Genomic DNA, 25,485 nt, shown 5'->3' on the forward strand with positions numbered 1-25,485 from the left:
ACTGTGCACACCCCCATGTACAAGGCCAGATGCTGGAGGTCTGCATGGCGTAGTGTCCCCGCACAGCGGACAAGTCACACTTGCTGGGGGAGAACGCAGGCCCACAAGGGCCAGGTGGGGACCAGGGAGCAGACCCACCCCCAGCACAGGACCTGGCTGCGGACATCTCCCTGAGCCCCATGGCCCCTTCTCAGGACCTACTTCTCCCGGAGACTCTGCAGCTCCTTCCTGATGTCTGCATCCTCGATCTCCGAGTCATTGTCACTGCTGATGTAGGATGACTGGGAATGGAAGGAGGTCACGCTGATGGTGGGCACCTTCACGGCTGTCCTGCTGGGTGTGTCGGGACCCGGGGAGCCGGCCCGTGAGGGCCTGTGCAGGAAGGCGGTGGCCCTCTTCACCAAGTCACTGGCCACGCCACCACCACTGACAGGCAGGGAGGCATGCTTCTGTGCAGGGGGCCGCCTGCGTGGACACTCGTCCCCAGAGTCGCTGGACACCGGCTCACCCACGCCCACCTCGATGGACGAGGCTGTCTGCGCCCGCCGGACTGCCAGCTTCACGTCGGGGCTGTGGGGGGCCTCCTCCAGATACACGTCGGGCGGCGCCGAGTAACGCAGGCTGTGGGGGGAGCCCAGGGTCCACTCGTCCTGCGTGCTGACCACCGAGAACCGGCCCACGGTCTTGGCTGGCGAGCTGCCCTCCTGCTGTCCTGGGTGCTTCTGGGGGGACTCTGGGGCCAGAGAGCCCCGCGTCTGGGGGTGGCTGGCCTGGCCATCCTTGGTCCCTGTCCCCAGGCAGCTCTGCAGAGGCTTGGCTGAGGCTTCCCCAGGGGCCCCCCCGCTGCGGTCTGCAGGCTCTGGATGTGCAGGCAAGGCAGAAGCAGCAGCATCCTTGAGATGAAAAGGGAAGGTTAGCACACCAGCAGAGAGGAAACCCTGCCACCTGCTGGGTGCCCGGAAAGCCCTCTTTACCTGGGGGGCACCTGGTGCTGCGGGCAAGCCAGACGCCATCACTTGGCTCGAAGATGACTCTGCTGTAGGAACATCAAAATCATTACTCAGGCTGGTGTGCAGGATGAGGGCGGAGCAGGTGCCTCAGGCAGAATCAGATCAGTGGGAGGGCAGGCTGACCCCTCAGGGAGGGGGCCCCCGCAGGGTGTGTGCTCAGCAACTAGGAAAGCTAAGGGTCAGGAGACACCAAATGACAGGGAGGGGAGGACGGGTAGGCCTACCCCCACTCAGGTCCCCAGGGGCACCTGCTCTAGAACCTCGGGACAGCCATGCCCTCCACACACCTGATGGCCATCACCTGTCCCGCCTGTCACTGCTAACACCTGACAGTGTCCATCTGTGTCACCTGTCATCTCCACACCTGAGGGCCTCCCTGACATCTCTGAAGATAAAGGGTCTCGCGAGTCTTGCATCCACAGAGCCAGTTCCTAACCCTGATGCTCCTGTCTGGGAAGGACCTGCCATTTGAGGCTGTCTCCATCCCCCCATCTACAGAGTGTGGATGCAGCCTGGCATTCCTGATACCCTTCCCAGGACTGCTGAGTGACAGGGCAGCAGGAGCCACGGGCAGACAGGGACTGTGGGTCAGCCCACGGTCAGGATGACACGCTTGTAGTGGGGGTGACAGCTGCCGGCAAGGTTTGGGGAGACCCAGACCCAAATGTCACACACCCCTAACCCACAGGCAATGCTTGATGCCCCTCCTCACATCCCTGCAGTGGGGACCACCCAAAATGTCTTTGCACAGCTCCGGAGGGGGGGTTTACTGTCGATCATGCTCCCTCTCTTTCTGGACAGCTCTGACCTCCAGAAACGTTCACCTTTTCCAAACCACAGTGTGTCTCCTTAGAATTGTCCCCCAAGGCTGGCACTCTGGGAGGAGTCGATGTGGGAGCGGCTATAGCACTGGAGGTCTCTGTTGTGGACATCTTCTCAAGCACAGCGGTCAGGGGATGGAGCGTCCCTTCCCCAGAACATTCCTACTTCACCCCCTGACCCTTGCTTTCCTGGGTGCACACCATGTGGTGCAGCTTCTGACCCCAGTGCCGGCTGTCCCCAGCCCTCTATGGTGTGACACCAAGAACACAGCACCCAGGGGTCCAACCAAAACCCAGCAGACTGCTCCCCTCCCTCTGCAGATGGGGACCCCACTGACACACACCCAGGGTCCTCGTACAAGGCCAGTTGATCTGTATCTTGCTAATCTCCCAAGGAATGCCAGGCCAAGAAGAAATCCCACACCCTACAAGGTCAGACTGACACCCCTGGGCTGAGACAGAGGTGTTCAGGTAATGAATGAGCCCATAGAGACGCACAACACCCGGGACCCTTGGAGGACTGGGGAATGTGATGGCCACAGCCCTGCAATCTTCTGAAGAAACGTGGGGCTGGGGACCGCTGCCAGAGCGCTCAGAGAGTACCGGGCAGTGGGACAGTCCCTGATCGCACCCTGACACCAGCCATTCAGGCTTTCACCCATTTCCATGGAGAACTTTCCCACCTCAGGGCCTGAGTATGTAATGGTCTGGGGGAACACGGTGGGTTTTCACTAACACATCGTGAGGGCTCCTGCTAGGTCTGAGTCCCACCCAAGGTGCTCTGGGGATGCAGGATGGAGAGGCAAAATGGTCTGGGGCAAGGAATGGCACCCCACGAGCACTGGGGATCTGATGGGGGGTTTGGGGCTCATTACCTGTCATTGGCAAGGACCCGGCCTGCTCCAGTGCGGCCCCTGGCCCCGGGGCTGTTTCTGACTTTCCCAGCTGGAGGAAGACATGGAAATGGCCATGAGCCTTGCCACTGACCCCTGTGGCTAAGCAGCAAGTCTCCTGTATAGAGGCTGGGCTCCCCCCTAGGCCGCCCTGGCACAGCCGGTCCAGGCCGGGTCCCAACCCCGCACGCACATGTCCCAATTCCCCAAGTGTGGCACATTTGCAACACACACAAGGGTGGCCTCTGAAACTAGACCGCTGGGGCCGAGAGGGGCAGCTGTCTGTGCCTGGGATGCCTGCCTCCCCGGGGGGCCAGGACTCACCATGGACTGGGGCTCCAGGGTCAAGTCTCTATCTCCCACCTCCACAGGGGTCCCGGCCGAGGCTGAGGAGGTGGACACATGTTCTTGGTAGAGCAGAGTTCGCAGCTTCTCGTCCAGGCTCTTGATGGTACTATCCACGAAGCCCACCCTGGGCGGTGGCCCCTCTCCATCAGACTCCAAGGCTGAGGGCGGCTGGGGGGCCACAGTGGGCCCCAGTGGGGGGCTGGGGAGCTGGGGGGTGGCCAAGCTCATGGCCCCCACTGCAGAGGGGAGTGGGGGTTGGGGCTGGCCCAGGACGGGCTGAGGGGTCCCACTGGGGGTGCCCTGGGCAGTGGCCTCCCTGGCTGAGGCGGGCTCTCCCAAACCCGTGGGGTAACGGGGGGCCTCCAGAGGTGGGACACAAGGCCCTCCGCCCACACCCAGAGGCTGCACAGCCAGCGGGATGTCTTGAGTCTCTGCCAGCAGCTGGGGGGTGTCACGCTCGCTGGCCATCCCCTGAGAGGTCCCTGGGGTCCCTGCCAGCACAGCAGTCCCCATGGCTGGGTCTGGCTTGGGGCTGGCAGCTGGTGCAGCCGGGTCCTGGGGCAGAGCAGTCACAGGAGGGGAAGATGGCATCAAAGGGGCTGATGTGCCACCAGGGGTGTCCCTGGGGCCTGCTTGGCTCAGAGTTTGCGAACTGGCTGGGAAGCCGGATTTTTCCTTTAAGGGCAGCTGATCTTTACAGGGTGCTGTGTCTGGAAGAAACAGGAGAAACCAGCCTGTACCCGCCTCCTGCAGTCCTATGTACCTGGTGCTTCTCTGGCCAGGAGGCCTCCTATGACCTGAGGCCCTGCACAGGTCTTCTTGTCCTTGTGTCCAGTGCACCGACTTCACGCACAGGTGGCCTGAGGCACCTCCCGCAGTCCTGCAGCCCCTCACCCCGGCTGTGCCCCCTGGGTGGCACAAGCACACCCACCCCCTTCCCTGAGGTCCTCCTGTAGCACTAGGACATCAGGCACAGCCCACGCCTCCGGTCACAGCCGCTGGGGGCGTATCCCAGACACAGCAAGGTGTGCAGGTAGGGACCCCCCACACCCCTGCACTGCCCAGAGTGAGCAGAAACTTCCCACCACCCGGCTTGATAGGGTTAGAAGCAGGTAACACCAGCGTCCTGCTAGGGACTGGGAGGGGTTCCTGGGGAGGCACCGGGAGCTAGTGATGGAACAGCGCCTGAGCCTCAGAGGATGCAGGATGGCCTGTGTCCACAACTGACGTGTCCTTTGGAGCCTACTTTATGTAAAACTGCATAAAACAAAAATGAGAAGCTTACAAAGGAGCCAGTGGGGAGCAAGAGCACCAGGATTCCCCACCCCCAGGTGGAGGCTGCCCCAGTTGTCACTATAGCACCGCCCCCCTAAACACGTGGTGTCATGCCACAGGCCATTTGGCCTAATTCTGACACATGAGCGACCTTACGTTGGTTCTTCTCTATGGGGTTTCTCTCTCACCACTGGATCTGGGACATGCATCCACACCTACCAGGGCCCTTGCCTATTTTTCTGCTGAGGTTTTCGGATGGACAGTTCTTTGTGTGCATGGGATGAGTACATTTTGCTGCCTACCTGTATTCTAGATTATCTTCTCTCACGTGGCATGTTGCCCATTTGCTCCATTAGTGGTCTTTCAGGGAACAATACTTCCTAATTGAACATAATCAAATTTAACTCTTAGCCAGTCTTTCCTTTAGCACTTTTTGTGAAGATGTTCTCCAAAGTCACGATTACATTGAGATTCACAATCCAGTTGTAAGGAGTTTAATAGCATGAGGTTAGAAGCCAGGATTACTCTCCCAGGGTGCATAGCACAGGTGTATTTCCGGGCTGTTACATGTCTCTGGTTTTGTCAATACCATACTGTTTTGATTACTGTAGCTCTCTGTAATTTAGTTCAAAATCAGGACATGAGATGCCTCCAGTTTTGCTCATTTTTAAGATTGCTTTGGCTACTTGGGGCCTTTTGTTACTCCATATAAATTTCAGTATTGTTTATTCTATTTCTGTGAAAATGCCGTTCGTATTGGTATTGTACTGAATTTGTAGATGGCTTTGGGTAGTACAGATATTTAACAATATTAATTATTCCAATCCAAGAACATGGGATGCCTTTCCATTTATTTCAGCCTCTTTCATCATTTTCAGGTCTTTCACCTCCCTGGTGAAATTCATTCCTAAGTATGCTATTCTTTTTTATGTTATTGTGAATGGAATTGCTTTCTTATATATTTTTTTCAGATAGTTTGCTATTAGTGTATAGAAGTGCAACTGATTTTTACATGTTGATTTTGTATCCTCCCACTTCACTGAATTCATTTATTCCAACAGGTTTTGATGTAGTCTTTAAAGATTTTAGATGTAAGATTGTCATCTACAGAGGCAATTTTGCTTCCTCCTTTCTGATTTAGATGTCATTTATTACTTTTTCTTGTCTAATTATTCTGGTTAGAACTTCCAGGATAATGTTGAACAGAAGTGGTGAGTGGGCATCCTTGCGTTGTTCCTAATCCAAAAGGAAAGCCTTTGGCTCCTCACCACTGAATATGATGTTAGCTGTCGCTTTGTCATATAAGACCTTTATTATATAGAAATACATTCTTTTAATATTGTATTTATCGAAAGCTTTACCATGAAAGGATGTTGAATTTTGTCAAATGCTTTTTTTCTGTATCCAAGATAATCATATGATTTTATCCTTCATTCTGTTGATGTGGTGTATCATTTATTGATTTGCCCATATATTGAACCATTCCTGCATCTCAGGAGTAAGTCCCACATGATTGTGGTTATGATTCGTTTTATGTGCTGTTGAATTCAATTTGCCAGTATTTGGCTGAATTTTTTTGCATCTATAATATTCATCAAGGATACTGGCCTAAAATCTTCTTTTCTTGTAGTGTTCTCTGGCTTTGGTATCAGGGTAATGCTGGCTTGATAAAATGAGTTTGGAAGTGTTCCTTCTTCAATATTTTTGGGAGAGTTTGAAAAGGATTAATGTTAATTCTTTAAATGTTTGGCAGAATTGGTCAGATGGGTGTCTGACTCTTGATTTCAGCTCAAGTTGTGATCTCAGGGACGTGGAACTGAGCCGCATGTCAGGCTCTGTGCTCAGTGCAGATTCTGCTGCTTCAGATTCTCTTTCTTGCTCCCCCCTCCTCCCAACTTGCACTCTCTCTTCGCTTGAAATAAATAAAATCTTAAAAAATAAATAAATGTTTTGTGAAATTCACCAGTGGTCTGGACTTTTCTTTGTTGGGAGAGTTTTGATTATTGATTTAATCTCCTCACAGTTATAGATCCATTTACATTTTCTATTTTTCATGATTTAATCTTCGTAGGTTGTGTGAGTCTAGAAATTTATTTTTTTCTAGATTATCCAATATGTTGACATATAACTGTTCATGGTAGTTTCTCTTGATTCTTTGTATTACTATGGAATTAGTTGTGACGTTTCCTCTTTTGGTTCTGATTTTGACTTCTTTTTTTCTTAGTTTAGCTAAACGTGTGTCAGTTTTTACCTTTTCAAAAAAGCTTGTTCTTCATTTATATTTTGTATTGTTTTACTGGCCCATTTATTTCTGCATTTATCTTTGTTGTTTTTTTCCTTCTGCAAACTTTGGGGCTTACTTTGTTTTCCTTTTTCTAGTTCTTGAAGGTGTGAAGTGGGGTTCTCATCTCTTAATGTAGACTTTTATCACTACAAACTTTTCTCTTAAAACTGCTTTTGCCACATCTCAAAACTCTTGGTATTTACATTTGTCTCAAGGTACTTTATTATTTCTCTTTTGATTTCTTCTTTGACCCACTGGTTAAATTTGTTAAGACTGGTTTCATGATCTAACAAAATGATCTATCCTGGAGAACTTTCCATGTGCGTTGAGAAGAATGTGTATTCTGTTATCGTTTGAGGGGGAAGGAGGTATTCTGTAAGTTCCTGTTAAGTCCATTTGTTCTAATTTGTTCTAAATTTGTGTCATTCCAGTCAGTATTTCCTTATTGACTTTCTATCTGATCTTTCCGTTGTTGGAAGTGAGGTGTTTAAGTCTACACTATGTCTTTTGATTGGATAACTTAATAACTTATGTATAAAGTAATTATTGATAAGTAAGGACTCACATTGGGAATCCCTGGGTGGCTCAGTGGTTGAGCGCCTGCCTTCAGCCCAGGGCATGATCCTGGAGTCCCGGGATCGAGTCCCACGTCAGGCTCCCTGCATGGAGCCTGCTTCTCCCTCTGCCTGTGTCTCTGCCTCTCTCTGTGTGTGTGTCTCTCATGAATAAAAAAATCTTAAAAAAAAAAAAAGAATTACTTTAAGGACTCACTATTGCCATCTTATTGTTATCTGGCTGTGTTATAGTTCTTTTATGACTTTCTTCCTCTCTTGCTATCTTCCTTTGTGATTTGATGATTTCTTGTAGTGGCATGCTTTGTTTCTCTTCTTTTATTTTATTAGAGCTATCTGTGATACCTATGAACCTTACATTAAAAATGTAGTTATTTCTTAAGCTGATAACTTCAATTATATATTGAAACTCTACACTTATACTTCCCCACACACATTTTGTTTTGATAACACAATGTATATCTTTTTAATATTTTACATCTACTAAAAATTATAACTTAGTTATTTTTAATACTTTTGTCTTTTAACATCTATACTAGATTTAAGTGAATCACACACACAACCATCATATTCTGAATGACTGTACTTTCCTCAGTGAGTTTTATATTTTCATATTACTAATTAGTATCCTTTCACTTCAGCTTAAAGAACTCTCTTTAGCATTTCTTTAAGATATAGTGGTGCTGAACTCCCTCAGCTTTTATCTGAGAAAGTTTCTTTCTCCTTCGTTTCTGAATGAGTTTTGCCAGTATTCTTAGTTGTCAGTTTTTTACTTTCAGCACTTCAAATATATCATTCCATTCTCTCCTGACCTGCAAGGTTTCTGCTGAGAAATCTGCTGCAAGTTTGTACATAGTCACTTGTTTGAAATGAAGTGGGGGTTTTCTCTATGCCTTCTTGCTTTCAAAATTATCTGTCTTGAGTTTTGATAGTTTAATGTGTCTTAATGAAGTTTTCTTTGGGTTGAATCTGTTTGGGGTCCTGTGAGATTCATGTGCTAGATGTACATAGTTCTTCCTAGATTTGGGAATTTTTTAAAAAAGCTTTCTGCCCTTTCTTTCTTTCCTCTTCTGGGACTCCCACAATGCAAATATTCATTGCTTGATGGTGCTCCATAAATCACATAGGCTTTCTTCATATTTTTTTCATTCTTTTTTTCTCTTCTGATAATGTAATTTCAAATGACCTGTCTTAATGTTCACAAATTCTTTCTTCTGCTTGATCAAGTCTGTTCTTCATGCTGACTACTGCATTTTAAAAAAATTTTCCTTCATTGTTTTCTTCAGCTTCAATATTTATTTGGCTCTTTTCAAGATTTCTGTTTCTTTATTGAATTTCTCATTTTCCTCACATACTTTTCCCTTGATTCTGCTGAGTTGTCTACATATATTCTGTGTTAAAAATAAAACTGTGACTTATTTTACCAGCAGAAATGGGTTAATTTGGGAATAAGACAGAACTGTAGTCTGGCACAAGCAAGCTATGGCAAAACCATAGGCAAGTCAGGAGAACAAAGGAGATGAGGCTCTTTCAGAGAGGAAAGGGGGTGCAGGGAGGGGCTGTTGTAAACTAAAGGTCCCCTGGAGTGAACTGGGACCTGGACATGTAGTGGCTTCTCTTTGGCTGAGCTGTGGCTGCCTCTCATTGGCTGGGCTGTTGCTGGGAAGGAAGAAAGCTTCCTCTCTCCTGCTGGGGTAGTAAGGTAGCATCCACCTGTGCGGTCCTCTCTTCCAGGTGGGTCTGCAATTGGAAACCAGTTCTTGGTATGAGAGCTCCCCTGGCAACCTCTGAGCTCCATTTTATTTTCTGTTTCCTCGTAGCTCACCAAACTTCCTTAAAACAGCAAATATGAATCCTTTGACAATTCATACATCTTCAATCCTTTGGGGTCAGTTACAGGAAAAGTATTGTGTTCCTTGGGAGCCTGGCAGCATCATTTCAGTGCTTCTTATAACCTTGTGTTGCTAATTTTGCATTTGATAAAGCAGCCGTCTCTTGCAGCCTTTACAGATGGGCTTTGGTGGGGAAAGACCACCTGTGAGTGGGTGCAGGCCACCAGCTATGTGGTTCCAGCTGCAGGATAGGCCCAGTAGTGCGATCTCTGTGCAGATCTATGAGCCAAGGTGAGCATCAGCACAGATGGCAGGGACCCTCACCTGCAGGTGCTGTGGAAGCTGTTGGGGTCTTCAGTGGTCAAGGCTGCTGGTTATCTCCTGATCTTCTTCTCTCATGGGAATGTCATAGCTAAGGTGATCCCTCCTGGCACTGGGTCCAGCTGTGGCAGGACCTCATAGTAGTGGCAGCACTGGTGTCTGATGTGCAAGTGCCTATGGCACAGATAGTGAGCAGGGGTCTAGAGTGCAGGCACTCATAGGGGGATGATGGCTCCAGGTTCTGGGGCAAAGCCTAGCCCATGATGATGATGGCTCCAGGGCCTCAGGTGTGGAGTTGCCATTGAGGTGAGGTCTGGAGCTTGGGTGCACCTTGAGTAGCCAGGGGCTGGTGTCTGCACAGGGCTGGGGAGGCAGCAGGCAGTCCTGATCCAAGAGTGGCACAAGGGCAGATCCTTCTGGAAAGAGGGTGCAGCACTATCTCCTTCCCTAGGGGGTCTAGGGCAGCAATGGCTATTGGTTATGCCCACAGCAAACATGTCTTTTGTGAAACAGGCCACTGGGGTCTGCCAACAAGCATGTGGGTCCTCTGCTGTGAAAGCTGTGGGGAACCCAGGCTGCCGCAGGGGCTGCAGAGGTCCTCTGAGGCCCTACCCAGAGCATGCCATAGGGACCATGGTGGCACCCGCCATGGGACTGTTAGTGCCCCCACCTTCTTTGATCCTAGCTATATCCTGATGCCACATGTAAGCCTGTCTCCAAGAAAGGGACCCTTTCTCGCAGTAGCATTTGGCTCTGCTATGTTGCCACAGGTTCTTAACTGGACATTTGAGCCTCCCGAGGCTATTTCCATTAATGAACAGAGGTCTACGTTGTTTCTATGTGAGCATGAAGCCTGGTGCCTCCTACTGACATCACTCCTCCCAGTTACCCTTGGAGGCACCTGTTTCTCTCTCCTTGGTATTAATCTGAGCAGAGTTCTCCACTCCTCACATGAATTCCATCTTTCCCTTCCCTTTTTCTCAACGACTATCATCTCTTTTCCAACATCTGTCTGAGTCCAATTGTTTCATTCTGATGAACATTTCTTGGCTGTGACAATGCAGCACCCACCGCCTCCCTCATGTGGTGGAGAACAGCTGTCCCTACTGTCAACTCCAGGGATATGCATGTAACTGTGTGTGTATCCAGCAGCCTGTCCACATTATTGCTTTAGAGACAGGTTTGATGCCTAGTTCTGCAGAGTGGAGTCAGGCCCAGAACTTCAGAATTCCCCTGAACAGAAATAATTCTCTTTTCTGCCTGTATGTGACCCTAGAAGACAACATGCTGAGACCTTCCAGCAATCTCACCACCACAAAGGTCAAGTGTGAGCAAGTTTTTAATTACTGATGAGGGGTGCTTCAGTTGGTTAAGTGTGTGCCTTCAGCTCAGGTCATGATCCCAGGGTCCTGGGATTGAGCCCCACCTCGAGCTCCCTTGCTCAGTGGGGAGTCTGCTTCTCCCTCTACCTGACATTCTCCCTGCTTGTGCTCTGTATCAAATAAATAAAATCTTCAAAAAAAATTACTGATCTAACTTTTTTATATTTATAGCATTTTTCAGATTTCCTGTACCTTCTTATGTAAGTTTTGTAAGTCATATTTCTCCAGGACATCATCCACATTTTCAATCTTGTTGGCATGCAGTTACATAATCTACTCTACTCTTCTTCTCAGTGTTGGTCAGACTGCAGCACTGTCTTTCTCATTCCTGACATTGATCGCACCTTATCTTTTCTATAGTCAGTCTTGTCAAGGGCACATCAATTTTATTAGACATTTCAAAGAGCCAATTTCAAGTTTTGTAGACACTCCTTTGTATGCTTGTTTTTTATTTTATTAAATTGTGCTATTCTCTGTTGTATTTCCTTTTTATTTGGGGTTTTCTTTTTGTACTGGATACTGTTGATTTTCAGCCTTTCTCCTTCCTTATACATTTCTGCAAAATTACAGCTTTAGCTGCATGGCCAAGTTTCGATATGTAATATGTTCACTTGCATGATTTTCATGTCCTTACCATTCCAAGTATTTTCTTAATTTCCATTATAATTTCTTCATTGCTTCATGGGATATTTATAAGTACATTTCTTTTTTAGAAATAAGTACATTTCTTAACTGAAAAACATTAAGAGACTTTTTAGGAATCTCTTGTATTTGAATTTCAGCTTACATCTAAATGTAATTGGAGATCATGTGTTGAATGATTTTGATCCTTTGGAATTTATTGAGATTTGCATTGTTTCCTGCATATGGCTAATTTTAAAATACTCTATGGGGACTTAAACACAATTTTGTATTCTTCAGCCACTGGGTGTTCTACATATACACCACTGTTGCTAATTCTATTGTTAAAATCCATTATGTCCTTATTGATGTTTGTCTTCCTGTTCTAAAGGCTAGAACTTGAATAATGATTATAGATCTATTTCTTCACTTCTGTTAGTTTTTGCTTTATATATGTCGAAGCTATGTTATTAAAGCCACAAAAATATAGAATTATTCTGTCTTCCTGGAGAGCTGAACTTTTCACCATTACATCTTTGACTTAAAGCCTATTTTGTCTGATACAAAAAGATCAACAGTAGCTTTCTCTAGTATTTGCAATGCTGTGTTCTTCCCATTTATTTACATTTAACATTTTGTATTCCAAGGTCTTAAGTTGTTATTGGTTTGTTCTCTTTTTGGCAACCTTTGATATTTAGTTCATATATATTTAATTATTGATCTATTTGGGTAAAAACTACATCTTCCTAATGATTATCTATGTGTCATGGATGTCCAATGTTACTTTTTCTCTCCTTCTTTGTCTTTTGTTTTTTAAGAATTCTTCCCCACTACACCCCACCACGAGTGTGTGATTTATTTTATAATTCCCACAGAAGCATTCTAGAGACAACAGTATACATTCCTGATTTTAGCTCTTCCCAGGCAATGCACGAACCCAGGAGCCCTGAGTACAATTCTCTCCTCCTAATAAATATGCCTGTATTTTCATATATTTTAACACAACAAATATATTTCAACTCTCAGAAGACACTATGTTTTTATAGTTAGCATTCGCTTAGATTTGTCCGTATATCTATAATGCCATTACTTTTATTCCCTCCTGCATCTCTGACATTCCATCAGGATCACTGTTCTTTTGCTTAAAAACATCCCCTACAGTATTTCTTCAGGTGAGATGTGAAGGGAGGGAACTCCTTCAGTCTCCACTTTGTCTTCATTTAGTAGGATCCTGCCACCAGGTAGGGGTCAAAGCTGGCACTTATTTATCACTTGAGGGTAGTGTTATTTCTTGGTCTCCTGGCAATCGCTGTATCTACCAAGACATGGGCCATCCAAATCACTGTTGCCCTTTAGAGGCACCTGCTTTCTCTTCAAGCATCCTGTCAATTCTTCTGTTTGCTTCTGGTTTTCACTACTTTCACTACAATATACACAAGTATAGTTGTTTCTTTTTGGAGGACTTCTTGAATTTGTGGTTAATGCCTCGCAGTTCTCATTATCTCCTCAACCTTAATTCTGTCCCATTCTCTTCCTTTCTGGGGCACCGATTATATCATGTGTTGACTATCTCACTGTAATCCCTATATCTTGAATCTCTTTTACTTTAAATATTTTTTGAGTTACCTTTTACTTTGCTAATTCTCCAGTGGTGTACAAACTATCCAGTGAGTCTTAGTTTAACTACTGTATCTTCCAGCTCTACAATTCTGGTTCAGTCAGGATTTCTTGTGTTTTTGTTTTTGGATATATAAGCAAATTCATGACCACAGTAAACACTGTTCACAACTGTTTGTTCATGAACCTTGTAACCTATCCCTCTACCCCTTTCTTGCCACACCCTCCTTCCCGGACAAGTACTTATCTGCTTTCTGTCCCTATATTCTCCATTTTCTAGTCTTTTACATGTGACTGTAGAACATGCAGTTTTGTCTGGCTCCTTTAACATAATTATTTTGAAAATCATTCATGTGGTAGTAAATAGTTCATTCTTTTTATTTTTTAATTGCAGAATAGCATTATGCTGTATGGATAAAACACAATATGTTTACCTGTACTTGCTGATGGATACCTGGGATGGCTCGAGGTCTGGGCTATTATAAATCAAGCTGTTATAAACACCTGTGAAAGTTCCCTTATGGACATCTTCTTTCATTTCTGTTGGAAAAATACCTAGGAATGGAATGGCTAGATCAATGAAACCATTCAGGATTTAGGCCTGGAGAATGCTTTTTGGGGAGACTTTTCACTATAAATTCAATCTTTTTAATTGGTACGGGAGCATTCAAGTTAACTATTCCATCTTGGATGAGTTTTAGCAGGTTGTAGTTTTTGTGGGATTAGTCCCTTTCATCTAAGTTGTTATATTCACGTGTGTGTGTGTGTGTGTGTGTGTGTGTTTTAAAGATTTTATCTATCTATTCATGAGGAACACACACAGAGAGAGAGAGGCAGGCTCCATGCAGGGAGCCCAATGTGGGACTCGATCCCAGGACTCCAGGAGCATGCCCTGAGCCAAAGGCAGGTGCCAAACCGCTGAGCCACTCAGGGATCCACACAGGTGTAGGTTTTTTCGTAGTATTCCATGATTATTTAATTCTTTTATGCAGAATCTGTAGTGATATCTCTTCCTTTATTCTTGATATTGGTTTATCAATATCAGAGATTTATCATAGTGATTCTTTTCAAGAACTAGTTTTTAATCAGTTTTGTCTGTTTTTGTTTCAAATTTCATTGATATCTGTCTGCTCTTTATTCCCTTCATTCTGCTTGCTTTGGATTTATATTTTCTGAGTTTTTAAAAAATTCTTAAGATGGATGCTTCGGTTATTGAATTGAAACTTCATTTTTAATCTACACATGTAGTGCTATCAATTTTCCTCTACTGCATTGGCTGCATTCCACAAGTTTTAATATGTTACATTTTCATTCTTGTTCATTTCAAAATGGTTCTAATTTTCCTTGAGACTTCTTTTTTTGACTTACAGATTGACTTATCTATTACTGAGAGAGTTGAGATCTCCAGGTATAATTGTGTATTTGTCTATGTCTCCTTTCAAAAGAAAGGAGCTATGTTGTTGGAAGTTCCGTTGTTAAAGCTCTGTTAGGTACATTCATATTTAAAAGCGTTATGTCATCTTGATGAATTGACTCTTTTATAATTATGGAATCTCTATTATCAGAGATTTCCTTATACTGTACTTTACATTCTTATGACTTATTTTTTTAAGATTTTATTTATTTATTCATAGACACACACAGAGAGAGAGAGAGAGAGAGAGAGAGAGAGAGGCAGAGACACAGGCAGAGGGAGAAGCAGGCTCCATGCAAGGAGCCTGACGTGGGACTCGATCCAGGTCTCCAGGGTCATGCCCTGGGCTGAAGGCGGCGCTAAACTGCTGAGCCACCCGGGCTGCCCGTTAGGACTTATTTATTTAAAATGAGAAGTCTGGGGGCACCTGGGTGGCTCAGTCAGTTGAGTGTCTGCCTTCAGCTCAAGTCATGATCTCTGGGTTCTGCGATCAAGCTCCACATCAGGCTCCCTCTGCTCCTCCCTACTTATGTGCTTTCTCAAGCTCTATCTCAAATAAATACATAAAATCAAATAAATAAATAATAAAGTGGGAAATCTGTAGCTATTAATCTCCTTCATATGCATCACTCATGCCCCAGCCCCTCCCTTTTCTGATAAACAGCTCGTTTTTTACCTATGCGTCTGTTTTTGTTTTGTTTGTTCATTTTCCTTTTCTTTTTTGTTCATTTGTTTTCAGATTTCACATATAAGTGAAATAATATGGAATTTGTCTCTGATTTATTTCACTTAGTACAGTATCCTCTAGGTCTATCTATGCTGTTGCAAATCACAAGCGTTCATCCCTTTTTTATGGCTGAGTAATATTCCTGTGTATTTCACATCTTTATTATTCATCTACTGATGGGCACTTAGGTTGCTTCTGTATCTTGGCTATTGTGAACAATACTGCAATGACCACAAGAGTGCATATAGCTCTTCAAACTGGTGTTTTCATTTTTCTTTGAATACCCAGAATTTGAATTGCCGGGTTATATGGTAGTTCTAAGTTTTTTAGGAACCTCCATACTGCTTTCTATAGTGGCTGCAACAATTATTATCAACAGTGAACAAAGGCTCCCTTTTCTTCACATCCTCATCAATTCTTGTTCTTTCTTTTTTTAGCCATTCTGTGAGGTGAGCTTTCAGTGAGTCAAAATCATTCTCCTTGTGGTTTTCACTTGCATTCTCTGATGATCAGTGATGCTGACCATCTTTTCGTGTGTCTCTTGGCCATCTGAATGTCTTCAAAGAAATGTCTGTTCGAGTCCTCTGCCCATTTAATCAAGCTGTGTTTTTTATATTAACTTGTGTAAGTTCTTTATATATTTTAGATATTAACCCTTATCAGATACATGGTTTACAAATATCTTCTCCGAAAATGTCTATTTCATTTTCTTGTTTCCTTTACTGTGTGCAAAAGCTCTTTAGTTTGATGTAATTCAATTTGTTTATTTTAGTTTTTATTGCCCTTGCCTAAGGATAGTGGTCCAAAAAATACTGTTATGACCAATGTGAAACAGCTTATGGTCTGTTTTCTTCTAGGAGTTTTATGATTCCAAGTGTTTAATCCATTTTGAATATATTTTTATATATGGTATAAGATAATGGTCCAGTTTAATTCTTTTGCGTGGAGCTATCCAATTTTACCAACACTATTTACTGAATAACTGTCTTTTCCCCACTGTATATTCTTGGGGAATATTGTGTACAGTATTGTATACAAGAATATACAATTCTTTTTTTTAAATTTTTTTTTTTTTTTTTTTTTTTTATGATAGGCACACAGTGAGAGAGAGAGAGAGGCAGAGACACAGGCAGAGGGAGAAGCAGGCTCCATGCACCGGAAGCCCGATGTGGGATTCGATCCCGGATCTCCAGGATCGCGCCCTGGGCCAAAGGCAGGCGCCAAACCGCTGCGCCACCCAGGGATCCCAAGAATATACAATTCTTATATAGAATTGAACACATAAGCATGGGCTCGTTTCTGGGCTCTCTATTCTATTCTATTGATCTATGTGTCTGTTTTCATGCCAGTACGATCCTTTTTTTTTTTTTAAACTATAGTTTTGTAATGTAGTTTGAAATCAGGAAGCATGATACCTCCACCTTTGTTCTTGTCTTTCACCTTGTTCTTGTCCTTCTCTGGGGTCTTTTGGCTTATTTGGGGCCTTTTGTGGTTCCACAGAAATTTTAGCAATATTTGTTCCAGTTCTGTGAAAAATGCTATTGGTATTTCTATGAGGATTGCATTAAATCTGTAGATTGCTTTAGGTAGTTTGGACATTATAACAAAATTAATTCTTCCAATCCATGAACAGGTATAACTTTCTATTTATTTGTACTGTTAATTTCTTTCTTCAGCGTCACAGTTTTCAGTGTATAGGTCCTTCTCTTTCTTGGTTAAATTTATTCCCAGGTCCTTCATTCTTCTTGATGCAATTGTAAATAGAATTATCGCAATTTCTGATAATTCATTGTTAATGTATAGAAATACAACTGAGTTATATACGTTAATTCTGTATCCTGCAACTTTACTGAATTCATTTACAGACATATTTTGGAGATACTCTGGGTTCAGTTTCAGACTACTGCAAAGTGAATATTGCAAGAAAGCAAGTCAAATGAATTTTTAAAATTTCCTAATGCATATAAAAGTTACATTTACACTATAATCTGTTAAGTGTAAAATAACAATATGTCTTTTTAAAAAGCAATGTATATACCTTAACTTAAAAATACTTTAATTTTGGATGTGTGGGTGGTTCAGTTGGTTTAGTGTCTTGACTCTTGATTTCGGCTCAGATCATGAGCTCCAGGTCGTGAGATCAAGCCAGGAGTTGGGCTTCACACAGGGTGTGAAGCCTGCTTAAGATTCTTTCCCTCTCCCTTACCCCACCCCGACTTGCTTGCTCTCTCTCTCTAATAAAAATACTTTATTCTAAAAAATGCTAACCATGATCTGAGCTTTCAGTGAGTCAAAATCATTCTCTAGTCTTGCTTTGATGTTAGTGGCTACTGCCCAGGGCGATAGTGCTGAAAATTGGGGTGGCTGTGGCATTTCCTTAAAATAAGATGACAATGAAGTTTGCCACATTGACTCTTCCTTTTAGGAACAATTTCTCTGTAGCATGCAGTGCTGTTTGATACCACTGAACTTCTTTCAAAATTGGACTCAATCATCTCAAATGCTGCCACTACTTTATCAACTAAGTTTATATAATATTCTAAATCCTTTGGTGTCATTCCAACAATCTTCACAGCATTTTCACCAGGAGTAGATTCCACCTCAAGAAACCAATTTATTTTCTTTGCTCATCCATAAAAGGCAACTCTTCATCCATTCAAGTTTTATCATTAAAATGCAGCAATTCAAATACAATAAACAAGTCTGAAATATTGCAAGAATTACCAAAATGTGACACAGAGACACAAACTGAGCAAATACTGTTGGAAAAATAGTGGCAACAGACTTCCTTAACACAGGATTTCCACAATTCTTCAATCTGCAGAAAAATACAGTATCTGTGAAGTGCAATAAAGCACACAATAAATTGAGGTATGCTTGTATAATAGTTTTCTATATATGGCATCATATCATCTGCATATAGTGATAATTATACTTCTTCCTTTCTAATTTGGGTGCCCCTTATTTTTTTTTCTTGCCTAAGTGCTGTGACTATAACTTCCAACACTTGTTAATAAAAGTGATGAAAGTGGACTGTCTTGTTCTTGATCTTAGACAAATGCTTTCATGTTTTCACTATTGAGTGGGTTTGACATATATGGCCTTTAATCTGCTGAGGTACATTTCTTCTATACCCATTTTGTTTAAAGTTCTTATCATAAACGTATAATGAATTTTGTCAAATGCTTTTTCTGCATCTATTGAGATGATCACATGATTGATTATCCTTTCTTTTGTTAATGTAGCACAGGTGTAGAACCATCCTCACATACCTGGAATAGATCTCACTTGATTATGGTGAATGGTTCTTTTAATGTATTGTTGAATTCAGTTTACTAATATTTTGTTGAGACTTATTGCATCTACTGCATCAAGGATACCAATTTGTAATTTTTTTTGTAGTGTCCTTGTCTGGTTTAGTGTCAGGGTAAGGCTGGCCTCACAGAGTTTGGATGCATTCATTCCTCTTTAACTTTCTGGAATAGTTTGAGAAGGATAGGTAGTAACTTTTCTTTAAATGTTTTGTAGAATCCAAGAGGGGAAGATGGCAGTGGGGTACAAGGACCCGAGGCTCATTTAAACACACAAATATAACTAGTTAGGAAATCATCCTAAGTACCCCAGAAATCTATCTGAAGACTGGCAGAACAAATTCCACAACTAAATGTAAAGAAGAAGCCACATGAAGAAAGTAGGAAGTGTAGATAAGGGACTTGGGAGAGAAACAGACAGTGGCTGCAGTGGTAGGGAGGGAGCCACAGTCACAGATGGGTGAGAGACAAACTAGCACAGAGCGGAGCACATGAGGAAAACGAACCCCATAGTAATTGGCTTGGAAAGCAAAAGGGGCTAAATTTCATGAGTTCTTGCAACCAACAGGGCTTAAAGCCCATTGTTTTAAAGGTCAGTGGTCTTGGCTAGGATAGAGCCCAGCTCTTCGAGAGAAGGCAGGCAAACAACCTGCACACATACAATGTGGAAACAGGGATCTAAACAGTTCCCGGGCACACTGTGGGGAGGTTGTGTGCTCACCTCAGAGCCTATCCCACAGACAGACTACTCTAGGAACAGAGGAACTCTCCAGCACCATTTCTCTCCCTTGCTCCTCAGCAAAACACAGGGCCACCTGTGGGAACCAGAGCAGCTTGACACTCACCACCTAACTTGCTTATACCAAGCCTTACTCCCGACCATTCTCCAGAAAAAATGCACTTCCCAGTTACACTTGTCTCAGTCCCAGCACAGTGGGCACCCTCCCCTAGAAGACTCGCCTAAAACCCTACCCACCACATCTCCCAACTTGGGAGTTTGCAGTGGCTCTGTTCTGGCAACATTGGTGGCAAGTCTCATTCCACAAGCAGATCAGAGCACATCAGTCCAAAACCTTTGGAATGTAGCAAAAGTGGTTCTAAGAGGGAAGAATGTGCTACATACTTCCAAGACAGGCCTCCCTCAAGAAGCAGGAAACATCTCAAATAAACAACCTAACCTTACACCTAAAGGAGCTAGAAAACGAACAACAAAGCCAAAAGCCAGCAGAAAAAGGGAGATAATAAAGATTAGAGCAGAAATATATGATATAGAAACTAAAAAACAAAACAAAACAATAGAACAGATCAATGAAACAATACCTATTCATGATAAAAACCTTCAATGAAGTAGGTTTGTAGGGAACATGCCTCAACATAATAAAGGCCATATATGAAAAATCTACAGCTGGGACGCTTGAGTGGCTGTTGGTTAAGCATCCAACTTCTGGTTTTGGCTCAGGTCATGATCTAAGGATCTTGAGATCAAGCCCCACAGACTCCATACTCAGCAAGGAATCTACTAGAGATTCTCTTCCTCTCTCCTTGCCCCTCCCCCCTCTTTTGCTCTAAAATAAATAAATAAATCTTAAAAAAAAAAAAAAAGAAAGAAAAACCTGCAGCTAACATCACCCTCAATAGGGAAAAACTGAAAGCCTTTCCCCTAAGGTCGAGAGTAAGACAAGGATGCCTACTCTCATGACTTCTATTCATCACAGCATTGGAAGTCCTAGCCACTGCAGTCAGATAACAACAAGAAATAAAAGGCATCCAAGTCAGCAAGGAAGAAGTCAAATTTTCAACCTGAAAGACTGCACCAAAAAATTGCTAGAACTGATACATGCATTCAGTAAAGTCACAGGATACAAAATCAACGTACAGAAATCTGTTGCATTTCTATACCACAATAATGAAGCAGCAGAAAGAGAAATTATGGAATCGATCCCTTTTATAATTGCCCCATTAATAGTACCTATGGATAAACCTAACCAAGGAGGGGAAAGATTTATACTCTGAAAACTATGAAACACTGATGAAGGCAACTGAAGACAACACAAAGAAATGGAAACACATTCCATGGTCATGAATTGGTAGAAAAATTTTGTTAGTATGTCTGTATCACCCAAAGCAATCTACATACTTAATGCAATCCCTATCAAAATACCAATAGCATTTTTCACAGAACCAGAATGAACAATCCTAAAATTTGTATGGAACCACAGAAGACCCTGAATAACCAAGGCAATCTTGAAAAAGAAAAGCAAAGCTGGAGGCCTCACAATTCCAGACTTCAAGTTATAATACTAACCTGTAATAATCAAAACAGTAGGTTGCTGGCATAAAAAAAGACACATAGATCAACAGAACGGAACAGAAAACCCAGAAATAAACCCACAATTACACAGTTAATCTTTGACAAAAAGGAAAGAATATCCAATGGGGGAAAAAAAATCTAACAAACTGTGTTGGGAAAACTGGACAGCTACACGAAAAGAAGTTAACTGGATCACTTTCTCACACCATGCAGAAAAATAAATTTAAAATGGATTAAAGACCTAAATATGAGATCTGAAACCATTAAAATCCCAGAAGGGAGCACAGACAGTAATGTCTCTGGCATCTCCTGAAGCAACATTTTTCTAGATATGGCCCCTGCAGCAAAGGAAACAGAAGCAAAAATGAACTATTGGGACTTCATCAAAATTAAAAGCCCCTGCACAGCAAAGGAAAAAGTCAACAAAACTAAAAGGAAACCTACAAATTGGCAGAAGATATTTGCAAATGACACATCTGATAAAGGGCTAGTATCTAAAATCTACAAAGAACTCATAAAACTCAACACCCCAAAACCAAATAATCCAGTGAAGAAATGGGCAGAAGACGTGAATAGACATTTCTCCAAAGAAGACATACAGGTGGTCAACAGATACATGAAAAAATGCTCAACATCACTGATCACCAGGGAAATGCAAAACAAAACTACAATGACATATCACACCCGTCAGAATGGCTAAAATTAACAGCAAAAAAAAAAAAAGTATTGGAGAGTGGGGAATGCCCTTACACTGTGGGTGGGAATGCAAACTGGTGCAGCCGCTGTAGAGAACAGTGTGGAGGTCCTTCAAAGAGTTAAGAATAGGGCTACCCTGTGACCCAGCAATTGCACTATTGGGTATTTACCCCCAAAGAATATAAAAATACTAATTCAAAGGGATACATGCACCCCTGTGTTTATGGCAGCAGTGGTACAAAAGCCAAATTATGGAAGCAGCCCAAGTGTCCCTCAGCTGATGAAGGGACAAAGAAATACACACACACACACACACACACACCACACGTATATGCACAATGGACTATTAACCACTAAAAAAAAAAGAAGGAAGAAGAAGAGGAAGAAGAGGAGGAAGAAGAGGAGGAAGAAGAGGAGGAGGAAGAGGAGGAGGAGGAAGAGGAAGAGGAAGAGGAAGAGGAAGAAGAAGAAGAAGAAGAAGAAGAAGAAGAAGAAGAAGAAGAAGAAGACCTTGCCATTCACCATAACACGGGTGGAGCTAAAGAATATAACAAGATACTGTATGATCCCACTCCTATGTGGAATTTGGGAAACAAAACAAACGAGCAAAAGGAAAAAGAGAGAGAAGGATGGCAAACCAAGAAACAGACTCTAACCTACAGAGAACACATTGCTGGTACCAGAGAGGAGGTGGGTGGAGTCAGTGATGGGGATTAAGGGGTGTACTTGTGATGAGCACCAGGTGATCAAAATAAAATTCTTAAAAATAAAAATAAAAATATTGAGTATCACTCAAAAAAGTTATTTTAATTCCAATCTTGTTGACATACACTGTTACATTAGATTCAGGTGTACTTTTCCTGGTTTCTTCAGGTGGAGGTATAAATAACTGATTTGAAAACTTTGTTGTTTTATAATATAAGTATTTCTCCCTATAAATTGCTCTCTACACAAAACTTCAGCTGCGGACATTTGGTTATATTTTGTTTTTATTTTCTTAATAAAAAAAACAAATTTCCCTTGTGAGAAAAATAGATAAAATAAATATTTGGTAGAATTCACCAGAAGCCTTCTGGTCCTGGACTTTTGTTTAGGGGCAGACTGTTTGTTTAAGATTTTATTTATTTACTCATGAAACACAGAGAGAGACAGGCAGAGACATAGGCAGAGGGAGAAGCAGGCTCCCTGTGGGGAGCCTGATGCAGGACTCAATCCTGGGACCCCGGGATCACAAGCTGAACTGAAGGGAGATGCTCAACCGCTGAGCCACCCAGGTACCCCTGGTCAGACTTTTTAAATTACAGATTCAATGTCATTACTTGTAATGGTCTATTCAGATTTTCTTTTTCTTTGCGATTCAGTCTTGGGGTATTATGTGTTTCTAGGAACTTACCTATTTTTTGTAATGTTTTTGTTCCTGGTAATTATTCCTGGTAATTTTCTTTGCTCTAAAGTCTATTTTGTATGATATTAAAGGGACTCCAGTGATCTTTTGACTGGTGTTTGCATGGGATATCTTCACAATGCTTTTTCTTTAAACTTACCTATATCATTATATTTGAAGTTTCTTATAGATGGTAATTAGGTTAGATTTTCTTTTCATCCACTCTTACAATGTCTATCTTTTAAATGATGTGCTACAACCATTTACATTTAATTCAATTACTGTTATGTTCAGATGTAAGTCTAGGAATTTGTTTGTTCCCTGTTTCTCTCTTTTAAAAACTCTGTTTCTTCTTTCGTTTTTTTTTAAAGTTTTTTTTTCTATTATATCTTCTGTCTGAGGATCTTTACCAATTCCTTTAGAGCTGGTAACTGGCGACAAATGCTGTTGTCATTACCTGAAAAATTTTTTTTCAGTTTCATTTCCAAGGAATATTTCTTCTGCAAACAGGTTCCTGGGTTGACAGGTTTTTTCCTGACACTTCAGAAATGCTGTGCCACTTCCATCCCAGACTCCATGGTTTCTGGTGACAAATCCGCAGTCATTTAACCACTGCTCCCCTCCAGGCCCTCCATCATTTCCCTCTGGCGGCTTTCACAATTTTTGTCTTTCTTTCTCAGCAGTGTGTGATGTGTCCAGATAACAGATTTCTTTGGGTTCATTCTTTTTGGGATTCATTCAGCTTCTTCAATCTGTAAGTTTGTCTTTCACCAAACTTGGGAAGTCTTCCACCTTATTTCCTCAATTATTTTTTCAGCACTGCACACTTTTTCTGCTTCTGGGACTGATGCCACAAATGTTAGCCCTCTGTTGCCATTCCACAGTCCATGAAGCTCTGTTCATTTATCTCTAAGTTCTGATTAGTTCCAGGCATTTATTTTTCACTTTTCAAGTTTCCATGTGTCTCCTCTTCTGTATGTATTTTTTTTTTTAAAGATTTTATTTATTTATTTGAGAGAGAATGAGAGAAAGATCCCAAGTAGGGGGGAGGGACGGGGAGAAGCAGGCTCCCCACTGAGCATGGAGCCCAAGGTGGGACTTGATCCAGGACCCTGGGATCATGACCTGAGCTAAAGGCAGACACTTCACCGATGGAGCTCCCCCAGGTGCCCCACATGTCTCCTCTTTGTATCTCATTTCTTCACGAATACTTTCCACTTTAACATTTGTTTCAAGAACATTTGTGACTGCTTGTTGAAGCATGTTTATAATAGTTTCCTTGACGTCTTTGTGAGACCATCCGAACATCTATTTCATCTCATCGTTGTCAAGGTTGGCTTTTTCTAATGCAAGTTGGCATTTTTGTGGTTTTTCATTTGGTGAATATTTGGATTGCACTGGTTGAGTTGGATTGGACTGGGCTTTGAATGAGACCCTAAGTCTGTTTAAACCCTATGGTGAGATGCAGGCAATCGACCTGCTTGGGTTCACACTGTGAGTTACAACCCACCTTCTGTGACCTGAGGCTATAATGTCTGGTGAGTTCTCAGTGTCTCTGCAGCTCTAACCTGACCTGAAACAGGCATGTACTACTCAGGGGCCAATCTATCCATCACTCAGTTCTGTTTATTATATGCTACTAAGAATCAGATCCATACACGCACAGGCGGGGGTGAGCCTGGGAGTTCATCAATGACACTATGTTGTTGCTTCCCCAAGCTCCTCCTTTTGCGTGATCTCCGTGATCCCCTCCCAACTCCCTGGAGAGAGACCTTCCCCTCCTCCCACAACTATGAGAAACAGAGCCAAGTGGCAGAAGAAAAAGTGAGAAAAGGCAGTGGGTATTGGTTCTGCACCGGCTGAGCCCAGGCTCTACCCAGCAGGGGGAAGGGTTGTCCCCTATCACCAAGCCGGCTCCTCTCCTGGCTGCTACCCCTCAGGATGGTAGGTGGGCTGGGGCACGCAGAGGGGGGTAGAGAGTGGCGAGGGACTCACAACATGCTCTGAGCTTTAGGAGCTCCCTCCTCAGTGGGCATCTGCTAGAGCTCCCCTGTGTGAGTCCAGCACTCACTCCTAGGCTTCATGCTGCCCTGACCTCAGGCCAGAAGGCATCAGAGAGAAACACTAAGCTCACCACCAGCCCAGGAATCCCTGGAATTCTGGCACACTTCCCTCTTTTCCTGTTGCTACTCACTTCTCACATCTCCAAAAGCTGCGCCCTGCCCTGGCCCCGGCGCACTGTGGGTTTCGTGAGTGAAGCACTGGCATGGCATGCATACACCCTCTCACCCAGAACCAGGACTCTCTGCCCAGTTATTTTTTACTCTGAGTCAAATACCGTGTTCATAAAGCCATGCAATGGCAAGCTTCAGAATGGTGCTGCCTTCCTGCAGAAAGGACTGAGTGCCCGCTCCGAGATCACCCTAATGTGGGCACTGTGCTGAGGTGGCTCCTCTCTCTGCCTGGCTTGTCGCTTCACAGCATGATTCAGCCCCTTTCCTGTAGCCTGCCGAGCGGTGGAAGCTTCTATGCCCAGCCTCTCAATCACCCTGCAGAGATGGGCATGGCCTCCCGGGGAGCAGAGCCAGCCCGGGCGCCCCTGCATCCTAGTCTCCACCCTGCCCTGTACTTTGGCCTGATCTGCACAGTCTTTAGAGGCCCAAATA

At 43.4% G+C, this 25,485-nt stretch overlaps 1 protein-coding gene across 1 annotated transcript in view; it reads right to left on the reverse strand.

The window, feature by feature from the left end:
* WNK2 (WNK lysine deficient protein kinase 2) overlaps window positions 1-25,485 on the reverse strand; it is a 100,449-nt gene that overhangs the window by 26,526 nt on the left and 48,438 nt on the right. The window contains 4 exon segments of the mRNA XM_077910941.1: window positions 202-893; window positions 975-1,036; window positions 2,707-2,776; window positions 3,049-3,782. Of these exon segments, the coding sequence (XP_077767067.1) occupies window positions 202-893; window positions 975-1,036; window positions 2,707-2,776; window positions 3,049-3,782 (1,558 nt within the window).

Source organism: Canis aureus, chromosome 1 (genome assembly GCF_053574225.1).
Source record: "Canis aureus isolate CA01 chromosome 1, VMU_Caureus_v.1.0, whole genome shotgun sequence".
NCBI lineage: Eukaryota > Metazoa > Chordata > Mammalia > Carnivora > Canidae > Canis > Canis aureus.